Raw genomic sequence first — 12,920 nt, forward strand, 5'->3', positions numbered from 1 at the left:
GGATTGCTTGAGGCCAGGAGTTCAAGACCAGCCTGGGCAACAAAGTGAGACCAGTCTCTACCCCCCAAAAAATGTATTAAAATTATAATTTCAGTTATAGTTCTTTAGTGGGTCTCAGTCACACTAAGAACTAGTCATTCATCTTAAGACCTCAGTAGCCATATGTGGCTGTGGCTAGGGGCTACTGTAGTGAACGATGCAGATATGCACCATTTCCATCATCACAGAACACCCTACTGGACAGCTCTGACGCAGGTCTGTAAAGCCATGAGCCTGGATGAGACCACCTAGAGTAGTGATTCTCAACTTGGCTGTCCTTTGGAATTACCTTGGGCTTCTAATACAGTCCTCAGCTCTAGAGATTTGGTTTTATTAATAGTCGGAGATTGGACGTGGTGGCTCACGCCTGTAATCCCAGCACTTTGGGAGGCCAAGGTGGGTGCATCACTTGAGGTCTGGAGTTCGAGACCAGCCTGGTCAACATGGTGAAACCCCATCTCTGCTAAAAAAAAAAAAAAAAAATTACCTGGGTGTGGTGGTATGTGCCTGTAGTCCCAGCTACTCGGGAGGATGAGGCAGAAGAATCACTTGAACCTGGGAGGCAGAGGTTGCAGTGAGCCGAGATCGCACCACTGCACCCCAGCATGGGGGACAGAGCGAGACTCCTTCTCAAAAAAAAAAAAAAAAGTTGGATAGCTGGCCTGGTGCTTCCTGGACATCCAGTTTGAAAAGCTCCCAAAGGTGATCCTAATATGCAGCCCAAGTGGAGAAGCACTGACCTAAGGACGAAAATGTAGAGATAGAAGAGAAGAGGACCCGGGGGCACGCCAGCCTCTAGAGTAGGGCAGATGAGGACACGCAGCCAGCAAAGGAGGCTGAGAAGGAACAGCCCATGAGGCAGGAGGACAACCAAGAGTGTTTCCAGGAAAGTGTTTCTATGAATCTTGCTGCTCGAAGTATAGTCTTCAGACCAGCAGCATCAGCATCACCTGAGAGTGTGAAGGAATGCAAACTCTCAGGCCCCAGCCCAGGCCCTCTGAGCCCTCATCTGCATTTTAGCAACATCCCCAGATGATGCATGTGTTTATTAAAGTCTGAGTCAAGTCACCATCGGATGATCTTGGCAGAGCAGTTGGAGTGGGTGATGGGTAGAAGCTACACTAGGGTGGGAAAGAGAGTGAATGAAGGGGGTGAGGAAGTGGGGCCAGTGCGTGTGAAGGGGGCAAAGAGGGTATGGCCTAAGGAAGAGCGCTGACCCTAATGAAGGACATGATTGCTCTGTAACAGGAGAGAGAAAAGAGAAGATACCACCAGACTCGGGGATGGAAAGATGAGAGTCCCATTCTAATGGCTATTTTCATCCATTTTCTCAAAGACTGTGGGAGTTAAACTGGGGAGAGGGAACAGGAGGCTGAACTGGGACAGACTTGTCTCAGAGCTGCCTGGGTGATGCTGAGACTGGCAGTGGGAGGCGGGAAATGGCTGCCCCCTCTCTAAGATGCAGCTCCTCTCTCCAGGACCCCCAGCCGAGCCTCTGGAGCCCACAAGGCCACTCCCTACACTCCCCGTCCGCAGGATCCACTCACCATCGGAGAGGAAACACGAGCGCCAGCCCAGGCCCCCTCGGCCGCCCCTCGGGGACCGGCCATCCACACCAGGCACCAAACCCAACATCTGTGATGGCAACTTCAACACAGTGGCCCTCTTCCGGGGCGAGATGTTTGTGTTTAAGGTAGGGCCAATGGATTGGCACCACCCAGCTGGCCCCTGACATTTCCTCTTCCTCCCCCACACCATGGAGCTGGGGAAGGCTCCTGATTTGGGATTCGATTACAATGGGGCCTGGACGGGAGCTAGCCCAGTGGCCAGGGCATGGGGTCTCTTCCTGGTGCTGCTGGGTGAATCAACTGTTTCCAAGAGGGAGGGGGAAAGATGGGTGATCCCTCGCCTCCCCTGGGGTTAATCCTGGGAGAAGGTGCTGGAAGCTGGCTTCTGGTCTGTGACCTCCCTTCTTGAGACCTCAGTTTCTCCATCCGAAACCTGGGGGAGTCATTCCTCTAACAAAGAATGTGTGAAGATCCAGTGAGTGCCCAGCTCTGAAGATCGTCAACTTGGAGTAGGGGCTAGGTCAGTGGTGGCTGAGTCTGACTCCAGACCCTACCAAGGCTTGAGGTGCTGCTACTGGCCAGGGTATATCTTATCATCTGTCCTCCATCAGCCATGGACTGACAGGGTGGCAGTCTGCTTGACGTGTTGCAGGTTGGACTCTCGGGGAGCGAACTCTGAGGTGGGGTCTGGAATGCAGGATTTCGATTAGGGAGTACTTTCAGAATCAACATTTGTGAGGAGGAGAAGGAAGCAGGACAGGGAAGAGGGAGAAGTTAAGTGGCAACAGAGGCCCATGGCAGCCTCAGCCACCCCCGCAGGGAGCTCTGGAGCTACGGTGGCCTGTCATTCAGCCTACGTTGGGTCCAAAATATCTGGAACATTATGACCCCTACCTCATTCAATCACTGGATGAGGAAGGGCATCCACTGACTGAGGAGAGCTCTCTGAAGCAGGGAACATCCCCAAAGGGGCTGACAGTTGAAAACTGCCTGCTGGCCACACTGCTGGCCACTGGGGCAACAAGCCCTTCTCTGAAGGGGATCTGGGCAGGGTGGCTCCATCACACAGGATGGTGAAAGAGGCTGCCTCGTTCCCCTCGTGGAGTTCTCCCAGCACGCACTGAGCACTGCACAAGAATCGGGCAGCGTGGGTCAGCCCCAGTCTGGCTTCTCACTGAGTGGCTCTAGGCAAGTCACCTGGCCTTTCTTAAGACTCCGTATATCTCAGATCAACTTAACAGAGACATGAAAGTCAAAATAAGGTCAAAAACCTGGATGTGAAAGTGCTTTGTAAAACACCTTTTAAAATACTAGCTTTTGTACCATCTTTTACAAATCATGCTTCTTCTTCTGCACTCATTCTACTTTGATCCAACTGAACTGTTCATAGGCAGTCTGGGTTTTATCATCCCCATTTACACATAAGAAAACAGGCCTGGAGGCTGGGCACGGTGGCTCACGCCTATAATCCCAGAACTTTGGGAGGCTGAGGCGGGCGGATCACAAGGTCAGGAGATGAAGACCATCCTGGCTAACATGGTGAAACCCCATCTCTACTAAAAATACAAAACATTAGCCGGGTGTGGTGGTGGGCGCCTGTAATCCCAGCTACTCAGGAAGCTGAGGCAGAAGAATAGCGTGAACCTGGGAGGCGGAGCTTGCAGTGAGCCGAGATGGCACCACTGCACTCCAGCCTGGGTGACAGAGCGAGACTCCGTCTAAAAAAAAAAAAATGAAAGAAAACTGAGGCCTGGAGGCTACAGGCCTTGCCTAGACTGCTTGTGTACCAGCCCAAGACTGAGGCACCAGTTACAAGAGGCGTTTTTACTGGGCTCGGACTATTTAGCTGCCATTTACTCAACATGGACTGTGTGCCCCGTACTGTTCTGGGCACTTTGCCTAGAATCTCTCATCTGATTCTCCATTATTACCTGCACTTGCAGGTGAGGCCCTAGGTCATGCAGCTATAAATGGAGGAATGTGAATTCATGCCCAGGTCTCGAGGGAATTCCCATGACTTGGCTTCTATGATCCTGGCCCTGTTGGATGGAGCCAGCCTCATGGAGGGCACTCGGCCCAGGCTCAGTGACCACCCCAGCCTCCCACTGTCCTGAGGACCAGTCTGGCTGATGTCAGTGACGCTCCACTGCCCCCATGTGGCCACTCCAGGCCCCAACATCATCCTTTCCGGCTCCCTCACACCTCCTTTTCCACACCAGGCCTGTCTGCTGTCTGTCTCATTGTCCACCCAGCAGCAAGAGTCAGCAGGAGGCTGAAATGAAGACAGTTACAGGAGCTTCCTGTCTTCCTCCCAGGGCTTCAAAAGTCAGAAGCAGCTAATGGACAGTCTCGGTGGGGGGTTGTCAGGCTGGGCCCGAGGGAAGGTGTTTGGCTGTTGGGACCTAAGCCCCACAGCTGCAATCACTGGGTTTGGAGGCAGGGCCTGACACACCTCTCTCCCACTCTCCTGCTTCCTCCCAGGATCGCTGGTTCTGGCGCCTGCGCAATAACCGAGTGCAGGAGGGCTACCCCATGCAGATCGAGCAGTTCTGGAAGGGCCTGCCTGCCCGCATCGACGCGGCCTATGAAAGGGCCGATGGGAGATTTGTCTTCTTCAAAGGTAATGTAGCCTGTGCTGTGGGACAGTTCTCTGCCCGAGATCTTGGGACCTCCTTTTTCCCATCTAAACTGGAAGAGGTGTGGTGGGAGACAGATGTCCTCAGAGGGCCCCTCTAGTCTAACGGAGACACTGACCTCTGACAAATCAAGTCAGAAAGTGAGACTGAGAATCTGTATGTGCTGAGGTTGGTGGGGTGATCAGCTTCGCTTCGCCCACGTGAAGCAGAGTGTGGGACAAGCAATTGAAAACCACCCAGTACCTCATGGGAGGCCATCGGGTCAATTCTGTAAGAACCCAGAGGGAAGAGCTCACTCAAGCTGGGGAGGTCGGGGGAGGGTGTGGGAGGGAGCTAAGGTGCCCACCCTGTGCCCAGCACTGTGCTAGGTTGTTTCATGACAATTATCTTGACACGGGCCAGACCTCAGATGAGTGAGATACAGATAGTGAGAAGCAAGGAAAGCATTCCAGAGGGACAACGGCTGAATAAAGGAGCAGGGTTGGGATGTGTACGGACGTTCACAGGGCTTAGAAGACCCACCTGATGGCCACAGAGGCCCCACCTTGGAAAGCTGTGAGAAATGGCCCAGAAAGGTCATTTGGGGGCAAATCCTGAAGAGCCCTGGCTGCCAGGCCAGAATGTGGTCTTGATCCATTAGGCCAAGGCTGGAAATTCATGGAATGTTTCCGAGCAGCAGAGAACCAGAGGGCAGGAGGTGACAGACATGGCAGGGGCAGGGCAGCCATTTCTGAGGTGGTTCTGGAGAGCGCCACTCATGAGGCCCAAACCAGGGAGGAGCTGTGTGGCTGGAGGGCAGGGGACAGCTGCCAGGAGAGTCAGAGGGCCTCAGAAGTGGCTAAATACTTGGCCAGGCACAGTGGCTCATGCCTGTAATCCCAGCACTTTGGGAGGCCAAGGCTGGCAGATCACCTGAGGTCAGGAGTTCGAGACCAGCCTGACCAACATGGTGAAACCCCGTCTCTACTAAAATTACAAAAACTAGCTGGGTGTGGTGGCACGTGCCTGTAATCCCAGCTACTCAGGAGGCTGAGGCAGGAGAATCGCTTGAACCCAGGAGGCGGAGGTTGTGGTGAGCTGAGATCGCACCATTGCACTCCAGCCTGGGCAACAAGAGCCAAACTCCATCTTAAAAAAAAGAAGTGGCTGAATACTGAGAGGAGAAGGAAAGAGACGGTCAACAGTGAGGCTAGGACTCCCTGTTGGGGACTTGGGAGGCAGAAGGTGATGAGGAGGGAGCCCCTCTGTGGTGCAGATGAGGAGCTCTGGGAAGCCAGCCAATGTGGAGCTGCCCATAGGCCAAGGGAGGTCAGGGTTTCTGGGTCTGCTGCTTAGGTCCAGTGGGAAAGCCTCAGAGTCGGGTGTCACTGGTGGCAGGTTTGGGGAGTGGTAGTGCATATGCAAAGTCATGTAAGTGGCTGAGATCACCAGAGAGGAGAGAGGAGCAAGTCACATGAACAAAAGAGGGTAGGACTCGGAGCCCAGACAGCAGGGGCAAGTTGTCCAGGATCTGTGACTGGCCTCAGGCTTCCCGCCCTTCCCAACTCTAACTGGGCCAAGGGGCTGAGGGCATCAGGCTGTTTTCACCTGACACCGTGAAGATGGGCAAGCGGCACTGAGTGACAGGGGAAGCTGATCCTGGGCTCCTCTTGGCCACAGGTGACAAGTATTGGGTGTTTAAGGAGGTGACGGTGGAGCCTGGGTATCCCCACAGCCTGGGGGAGCTGGGCAGCTGTCTGCCCCGTGAAGGCATTGACACAGCTCTGCGCTGGGAACCTGTGGGCAAGACCTACTTTTTCAAAGGCGAGCGGTACTGGCGCTACAGCGAGGAGCGGCGGGCCACGGACCCTGGCTACCCTAAGCCCATCACCGTGTGGAAGGGCATCCCACAGGCTCCCCAAGGGGCCTTCATCAGCAAGGAAGGATGTACGTAAGGGCCGGGCCAGGGTGGGCATGGGGAGCTGGTTTTATGTGGTCCTCACCAGTGCCCACGGGCATACTCAGTGCCCATGGGCATCCAGGTTTGAGAAAACACCTGGTGGCAGACAACTGCCTCATATCTACCTATGTTCACATGGTCCATTAATTCACTTACCAGCTGCCAAGTCACACTTTTTCATCTGCAGGAATGATTCACAGCAGAGAGACGTTGTCATAGACTGATTTCATTCCTTCAGACAGCATTTCTCAAACACTTATCCTCAGTGTACTCCAGGGACACCTCGAGTTACCAAATCTGAAAAGCAATGATGGGCATGCATGTTGCAAAGCCACTTTTTCACAGGGCTCGAGGGCAAGAAGATGGAAAGAAAACCTTTAAAAAAAATGTTTTTTAAATTCTAAGAGATAAGGTCTCACTCTGTGGCCTAGGCTGGAATGCAGTGGCATGATCATAGCTCACTGCAGCCTCAACCTCCTGGTCTCAAATGATCCTCCTGCCGCATCAGCCTCCCGAGTAGTTGGGATTATAGGCACATGCCACTGTGCCTGGCTAATTTACATTTTTTTGTAGAGACAGGGTTTCACTATGTTGGCCAGGCTGGTCTCAAACTCCTGGCCTCAAGCAATCCTCCCACCTCAGCCTCCCAAAGTGTGAGCCACTGCATCAAGAGAGAAACTTTTTATGTTTCCTGAACTCCTCCTAGAAGCCATGCTGGCCACCAGCCCCCACGACTGCCATCAGACACTCAGCCTGTCTCCCCACCAGCCTAGGAGCTTCTCAGGAGCGGCCAGCCTGGCCAGATGCAGAGTGGGCCTCCAGGAGTGTTTGTTAAGTAGATCTCCATTGATATGGTCAAAAACACAGACTCTAGAGCTGGACTGGCTGGGTTCATAACCACCATAGTATCACTCACTATGAATCTGAACAAATCTCTAATAAGTTTTCTGTTTTCTCATTTATAAAATGATGATAATAACGGTACCTATCTTTATATAATGGTTTTGTGAGGATTAAAGAAGACAAATTATGTAGCATGCTTAGAACTAATGCCTAGTACACAATCCATGCTGTATATTTTAGCTGCTATCGTCATCATCATCGTCATCATCATGGGTTTCAGTTTATGTGGATTGACAGGATTCATTCACTCACTCCATAATAATAGACAGCTTGTGTGGCGGGAGCTGGGGATGTAGCAGTGAACAGGACTTGCAGAGGTCCAAGTCTAGGGGCATAAAGCAAGATGGCAACAGACGCTATAAGGGAAAGACTCCCAGCACTTTGAGAGGCTGAGGTGGGAGGATCGCTTGAGGCCAGGAGTTCGAGACCAGCCTGAGTAACATAGTGAGATTCCATCTCTACAAAAAAAAAATACAAAAATTAGCTGGGCATGGTGACATGTGCATGTAGTCCCAGCTACTTGGGAGGCTGAGGCCAGACGATTGCTTAAAACCAGGAGTTTGAGGCTGCAGTGAGTTACAACTGTGCCACTGTACTCCAACCTAGGCGATGGAGTGAGACCTTGTCTTAAAAAAAAAAAAAAAAAAAAAAAAAAAAAAAAAAGGAAATAAATGCTGGGAGAGAGCAACGAGCTAGAGCTAGAGGGGGCCATGTTAGAGACGGCTGGGAAGGGGTCTCCGAGGAGGCTTCACTGCTAAGAAAGCCAATGGCCACAGCTGCTATTTGTTGGCTGTCTTGTATACCTGATGCTTTACGCACAAGATCTCCCTTTTTGGGGAGCCTCAGAGACAGGTGACATCAAGGACCTAGACCATTGAAAGCCCTAGCCACAGTGGGAAGCCAGCCAATGAAGACGGCCTGAGCAAGCTGCTTTGCCCGCTGGCTGGGCCGCTCAGGCTGTTGCTGGAGCCTTGGGGTGGTTGCCCAAGGAGTGATTGGCAGGGCTGCCCAGTCTCTCCCCCAGAAGGCTCCCAAAGGTCCTGCATCTGTGTTGTGAAGTGATGTGTGCCAAGCCAAAAAAATCCATAATTGCAGAGAGGTCTTGCTGTCAACACAAGGTGAAATCTTGCTCCCTGCCTCCCTTGGCTCAAGCAGGAGCCAGGCTGAGGCTTAATGGAACCCACATGAGCGGGGCAAGGGGGACCTGTGGGCACAGTGTGACAGAGCTGTGACCCAGGCTTGCATGCAAGGGGTCCTGTCTGGGCAGCACAAAGTGAACCATGTCCCAGTTCTCCCTGAAGCCCCTCTGGTTTCCTGGCACCCATAGGATGACAGGCGGACCACTCCAGGTCCCAGGTGCCCCCCTCTGCAGCTTCTTACTCCATGACTTAGCCAAGCACTGTACCCCAAACCTCCAGGTGTGCCCACCTTGCCTCCCTTGCCACAGCACCTGTGCCCTCCTTCTCACACTGCCCCAGAGCAGGTGCCGGAAGTGTCTGGGAGTGGTGATGCTGGGCTGTATTTCTGCAGATTACACCTACTTCTACAAGGGCCGGGACTACTGGAAGTTTGACAACCAGAAACTGAGCGTGGAGCCAGGCTACCCGCGCAATATCCTGCGTGACTGGATGGGCTGCAACCAGAAGGAGGTGGAGCGGCGGAAGGAGCGGCGGCTGCCCCAGGACGACGTGGACATCATGGTGACCATCAACGACGTGCCGGGCTCCGTGAACGCCGTGGCCGTGGTCATCCCCTGCATCCTGTCCCTCTGCATCCTGGTGCTGGTCTACACCATCTTCCAGTTCAAGAACAAGACAGGCCCTCAGCCTGTCACCTACTATAAGCGGCCAGTCCAGGAGTGGGTGTGAGCAGCCCAGAGCCCTCTCTATCCACTCAGTCTGGCCAGCCAGGCCCTTCCTCACCAGGGTCTGAGGGGCAGCTCTGGCCACTGCTCACCAGGGCCAGCAGGGCCCTAGGCTGGGGTCGTACAGCTGAAGTGGTGGGTGCATTGGCCTAGGCTGAGCATAGGGCAGGGAATTATGGGGGCTGTGCCCAAGGGTGGGTGTCTGGCACCCAGCTGCCAGCCTTCTGTCCTGGGCAAACTACTCCCTACTTAAGGGAATAGGCCAGGCTCCATCCGGAGGCAGGGACCATGCCAGGAGGAGCCCCTGTGGTCACGGCGTCCCGTGGTGTCCATGAGGTACCGAAGCTCCACTCCTGGCTGGAACCCAGCACCCTCTGTGGGAAGCCAGCACTAGCTCTCATCCCCCATCCAGGAGATGCCACCAGTCCTGGTCCCCTTTTGCTAACAACTGCTGGTCAGATGTCCCCCTACCCCCACCCCACTGTCCTCCAAGGCTACAGGACCCCTGCTTCTGACACAGTGGCAACAAGCCTGGGTTTCCCTGCTGGCAGACGGCAGATCCCTCAGGAAACCTGCTCCACTTGTCAGGGTCTCTTCGGAGACCCAGGATTTAGGGTCACATGCTGCAGGCAGGGCTGTGGCCCAGCTGGGTCTGACAAGGACCCAGCTGTCACATCGTGAATATTTAAATGTCCTGTCACTACTGTTTAAAGTCCCATTTTGCAAAGGCTGCTTGAGGCTTTAGGTGAACTAGAGGTGACTGTCTTGGTGATGAGGCCAGCATAGTGGCCCTCCCCCAGGCGACAAGGACCAAGGTGCTGCTAAGGCCACTCCAGCGCCCAGATACCCCAGCAGCTGAGCTCTTGTCCTATGGCTACAGAGCTGGGGCAGAAGCTGACCCCATTTCTGGAGGAAGATCCAAGTTTGTGACCGTCCTCCACTCCCCTCTATTGTCCCTGTCCCCAGCTTTGCTCCAGTCTGTCACTTGCAGCCTGGGGCTCAGCCTCACCAATTAGGTGAGGCAGAGATGGCTGCAGGGCCAACACTGGCAGAGCCTGGGAGTCCTTCGGAAGGGGACCAGGGCATCTGAAGTGCTCAGCGCCCCCACTACTCCGAGGCCGACTCCAGCTACTCTGAGGCCGACTCAATCTCTCGGCTGGAAGCAGTGTTTTCCCAGAGCTTGGCCCTTGCTGACCTCGCTCACTGGGCCCATCTTCCCACACTGCTCTTAGAAGGGCACCCCTACCGGTAGCAGCCTCAAGCCGAGGGAGCTCCCTTTTTGACCTTCACTGGCCCGCCCTTCACTGTCTCTGGCAGGAATTCCTAGGGCTTGGCCTGCCTTGCTCCAGTACAGCGGAGGCAGCCCTGCTTGTCACTGAAGAGCCCTGGACAAGGCCAATGGGTTCATCAATGCCCACTGGCTCTCTGCCAAAGCCAAAAAGAGGTGTCAGGCAGTCTCCAGCGTGCTGGCCGGGTCTCAGATGCCACCCCTGCTCACTGAGCCTGCATGGGCCTTGCCCCCGACCCTGTGGTCTCTGGGATTGGGGTCGGCTTACCCTGTAGCACAGACAGGGACTCCTGCTGCCCTGGGAGCTGTCTCAAGCAAAATCTCTTGTCCCAGAGGTGCCCGTGTGGGTCCGCTGTGTCCCATCATCATCCTTGTTTTTTCTCATTTTGGCCAAGGGCAGGCTCCCTGGGACAGGCAGGGAACAACTGCGGAGATATTAGTGATTCATAGGTTTGTACAGTGTTTTATACTTTGCAAAGCACTTTATTAGCTCACACCTGTCCACTCACATGAAACTCGTGTTAGGCCCTGGGAGGCTGACGGTAACTCTCACTGTGCCCTCAGATGAAGCACAGAGAGGTGGTTACTTGCCCGGGCCAACCAGTGGGCTGGCTGGGTCTTGTGTCCCCATCTGTGGACCCCTCCAGGGTATGAGATGAGATGAGAAGTGTCTCCTGTATCCACCTCTTCCTGGCCTCCTTTCCCCCACTTCCTGGTCCCTGTCCACTCCTCAGGTTGGTGCTCTCACTTCTTGAAAGCTCTAGGCACCCCCGCCTCCCGCCAGGCTCCACATTGGCTCCTGGCAGGCCAGCTGAGAATGAACAGGAGATGGAGGCAGGCAGCCCAGGCTGCAGAGGTGAGGGATGTGGGGCCAGGCGCAGAGGGCTCAGCCTAGAGGCTTCCAATCTCAGATTCTCCTGCCTGTGGTCATCTGTTTGTCCATCACCCCAGGACAGGGCAGACAGAGGGGCAAAGCACTGGGGGCCCCAGAGCCTAGCTTCCCCTCAGCCTGGGGGACATCACAGCATTTCAGTGTCAGTCACATTTTAAACTGATCAGCCTTTGTATAATGTTTTTTAAATCATTTCTAAATAAAACAGAAATACAGAGTGTGTCATTTCCCTGGGATGAGGGAACAAAGATCAGGTTCCAAGAGTAACCTTAAGACGCTCTGGGAGGAGAACCGGGTCCTTTGGGGTGTCTGGGAGCTGCCCACGCATCTCCTCTGCCAGACCGGCAGTCAGATATCCTCCCTCTACAACAGGCTGGCCCTGGGGGCCCAGGGTTATTGGGGTTCCAGGAACACAGCCTGATGATGCCTCCTTAGGATCCAGGATGGGGAGCAGCCCCCCTCAGGAGTATGGGGAGGGTCACTGTGGCAAGGGCTTCTCCAAAGTCAAGGCCCCTGGTGCCATGATCTGGGACACACAGTCAAGAGCACGGTTATCAGCAATAAAGATATTAATAAAAGGCAGACGAAGTCAGGAGGTCAGCAACTTTGCAGGCTTACCAGGAGGCCTGCCCTGCCTCTGGAAGCCAGCGACAGGGAGGGATGCCCCCCGACCCAGCCAGCCGCAGAAAGGGATGGGGTGGTCACGAAGGTCTGAGCTGGGTCTGGGTGTAGACTGGGAAGGCGGCCCTGCCGGGACTTCTTTCCAGTCCCCGGCGACCTCTTCAAATTCTCTGCTATCTCTGGGGAGCCTCGGGTGGGAGGGGGTGTAAGAGACGCAGGGACGTGGGGAGAGGAGACAAGGCAGGCAAGAACCACAGGGGACGGCGGACAGACGGGCGACATCCTCCGGAGGACGCCGTCAGTACCAGGAAGTGCAGGCGATGAGGAAGCGCACGTCGTCCAGCGGCCCCCATGGGCTGGGCTCGGGCTGGGGCTGGGGCTGGGGCGGAGGCCGGGGCTGTTCCGGGCCCTCCGGCGCCGCAGGCTGGGGCTGGGGCTGGGGCTGGGGCTGGGGCTGGGGCTGCGCAGGCTCCGGGGCGCCGCGACCGCCGCTTAGCTGAGCCCCCATGGTCTGCAAGAAGAGAAGCCCTTTAGGTATGGGTCGCCGGGATACCCCGCAAGGGCCCCGCCCCGGCCCTGCCCTCACCTCTCGCAGCCAGACCCGCGGGTCTCCCGGAACCCACCTCAGCGTCGGGAGGAGCTGGCGCCGTGACGCCACCGCGCACCGACCTCACCCTCCGCGTGTCGGAGCGGAAAAGAGGGACTCGACCCTGTGCTCCGGGGCGGGGCTCCGCGAACGTCCCCCGCCAATCACGCCCCAGCGCCTCAAGGCCCCGCCCCGCACAAGGGGACGGAAGGCGCCCCAGCAGCCTCCAAAACGCCCAGGCCGGGAGGACGCTGGGAACCCGCTGCCCCGCCCCACGCCCACCCAGCCAAGGACCTGCAGCCTCCATCCACCTTAGTCAAAGAATGCCCCGAAGCCAGGTGCCCCAGAGCTCTCACGAGGGCCTCACCCAGCTCAGGGGAAAATCGGAACGGACTCTCTGCCTTTCAAGGCCAGAGAAGACCGGGGCAGAAGTCGGGTGAAAACTGTGAGAACTAGACCAGGCGCCATGGCTCACGCCTGTAATCCCAACACTTTGGGAGACCGAGGCGGTGGGTCGCTTGAGTTCAGGAGTATAAGACCAGCCTGGGCAACATAGTGAGACTTCGTGTCTACAAAAAAATAAA

General features: G+C 55.4%; 2 protein-coding genes across 3 annotated transcripts in view; one reads left to right on the forward strand and one right to left on the reverse strand.

Annotated features, from left to right (window-relative positions):
* The window catches only part of MMP24 (matrix metallopeptidase 24), a 32,478-nt gene extending 21,832 nt beyond the window's left edge, over window positions 1-10,646 (forward strand). The window contains exons 6-9 of the mRNA XM_024239016.3: window positions 1,518-1,732; window positions 4,089-4,227; window positions 5,903-6,169; window positions 8,616-10,646. Of these exons, the coding sequence (XP_024094784.2) occupies window positions 1,518-1,732; window positions 4,089-4,227; window positions 5,903-6,169; window positions 8,616-8,953 (959 nt within the window). The 3' untranslated portion in view covers window positions 8,954-10,646. The remainder of the gene's footprint in view (window positions 1-1,517; window positions 1,733-4,088; window positions 4,228-5,902; window positions 6,170-8,615) is intronic.
* A 53-nt stretch (window positions 10,647-10,699) lies between these two features.
* MMP24OS (MMP24 opposite strand) lies at window positions 10,700-12,493 on the reverse strand. 2 transcript variants are annotated; one of them, XM_024239017.3, is made up of 2 exons: window positions 12,374-12,493; window positions 10,700-12,261 (listed from the first exon to the last, which is right to left on the reverse strand). In XM_024239017.3, exon 2 carries the CDS (start codon window positions 12,256-12,258, stop codon window positions 12,049-12,051), a length of 210 nt encoding a protein of 69 aa, XP_024094785.3. In that variant the 5' UTR covers window positions 12,259-12,261; window positions 12,374-12,493; the 3' UTR covers window positions 10,700-12,048. The 2 variants fall into 2 exon arrangements, with proteins under 2 accessions (XP_024094785.3, XP_009231822.2); XM_009233547.4 differs by having other exon boundaries at window positions 11,282-12,261; window positions 12,337-12,450.
* Window positions 12,494-12,920: the final 427 nt, after the last annotated feature.

This window comes from Pongo abelii, chromosome 21, assembly GCF_028885655.2.
Source record: "Pongo abelii isolate AG06213 chromosome 21, NHGRI_mPonAbe1-v2.0_pri, whole genome shotgun sequence".
NCBI classification, from domain to species: domain Eukaryota; kingdom Metazoa; phylum Chordata; class Mammalia; order Primates; family Hominidae; genus Pongo; species Pongo abelii.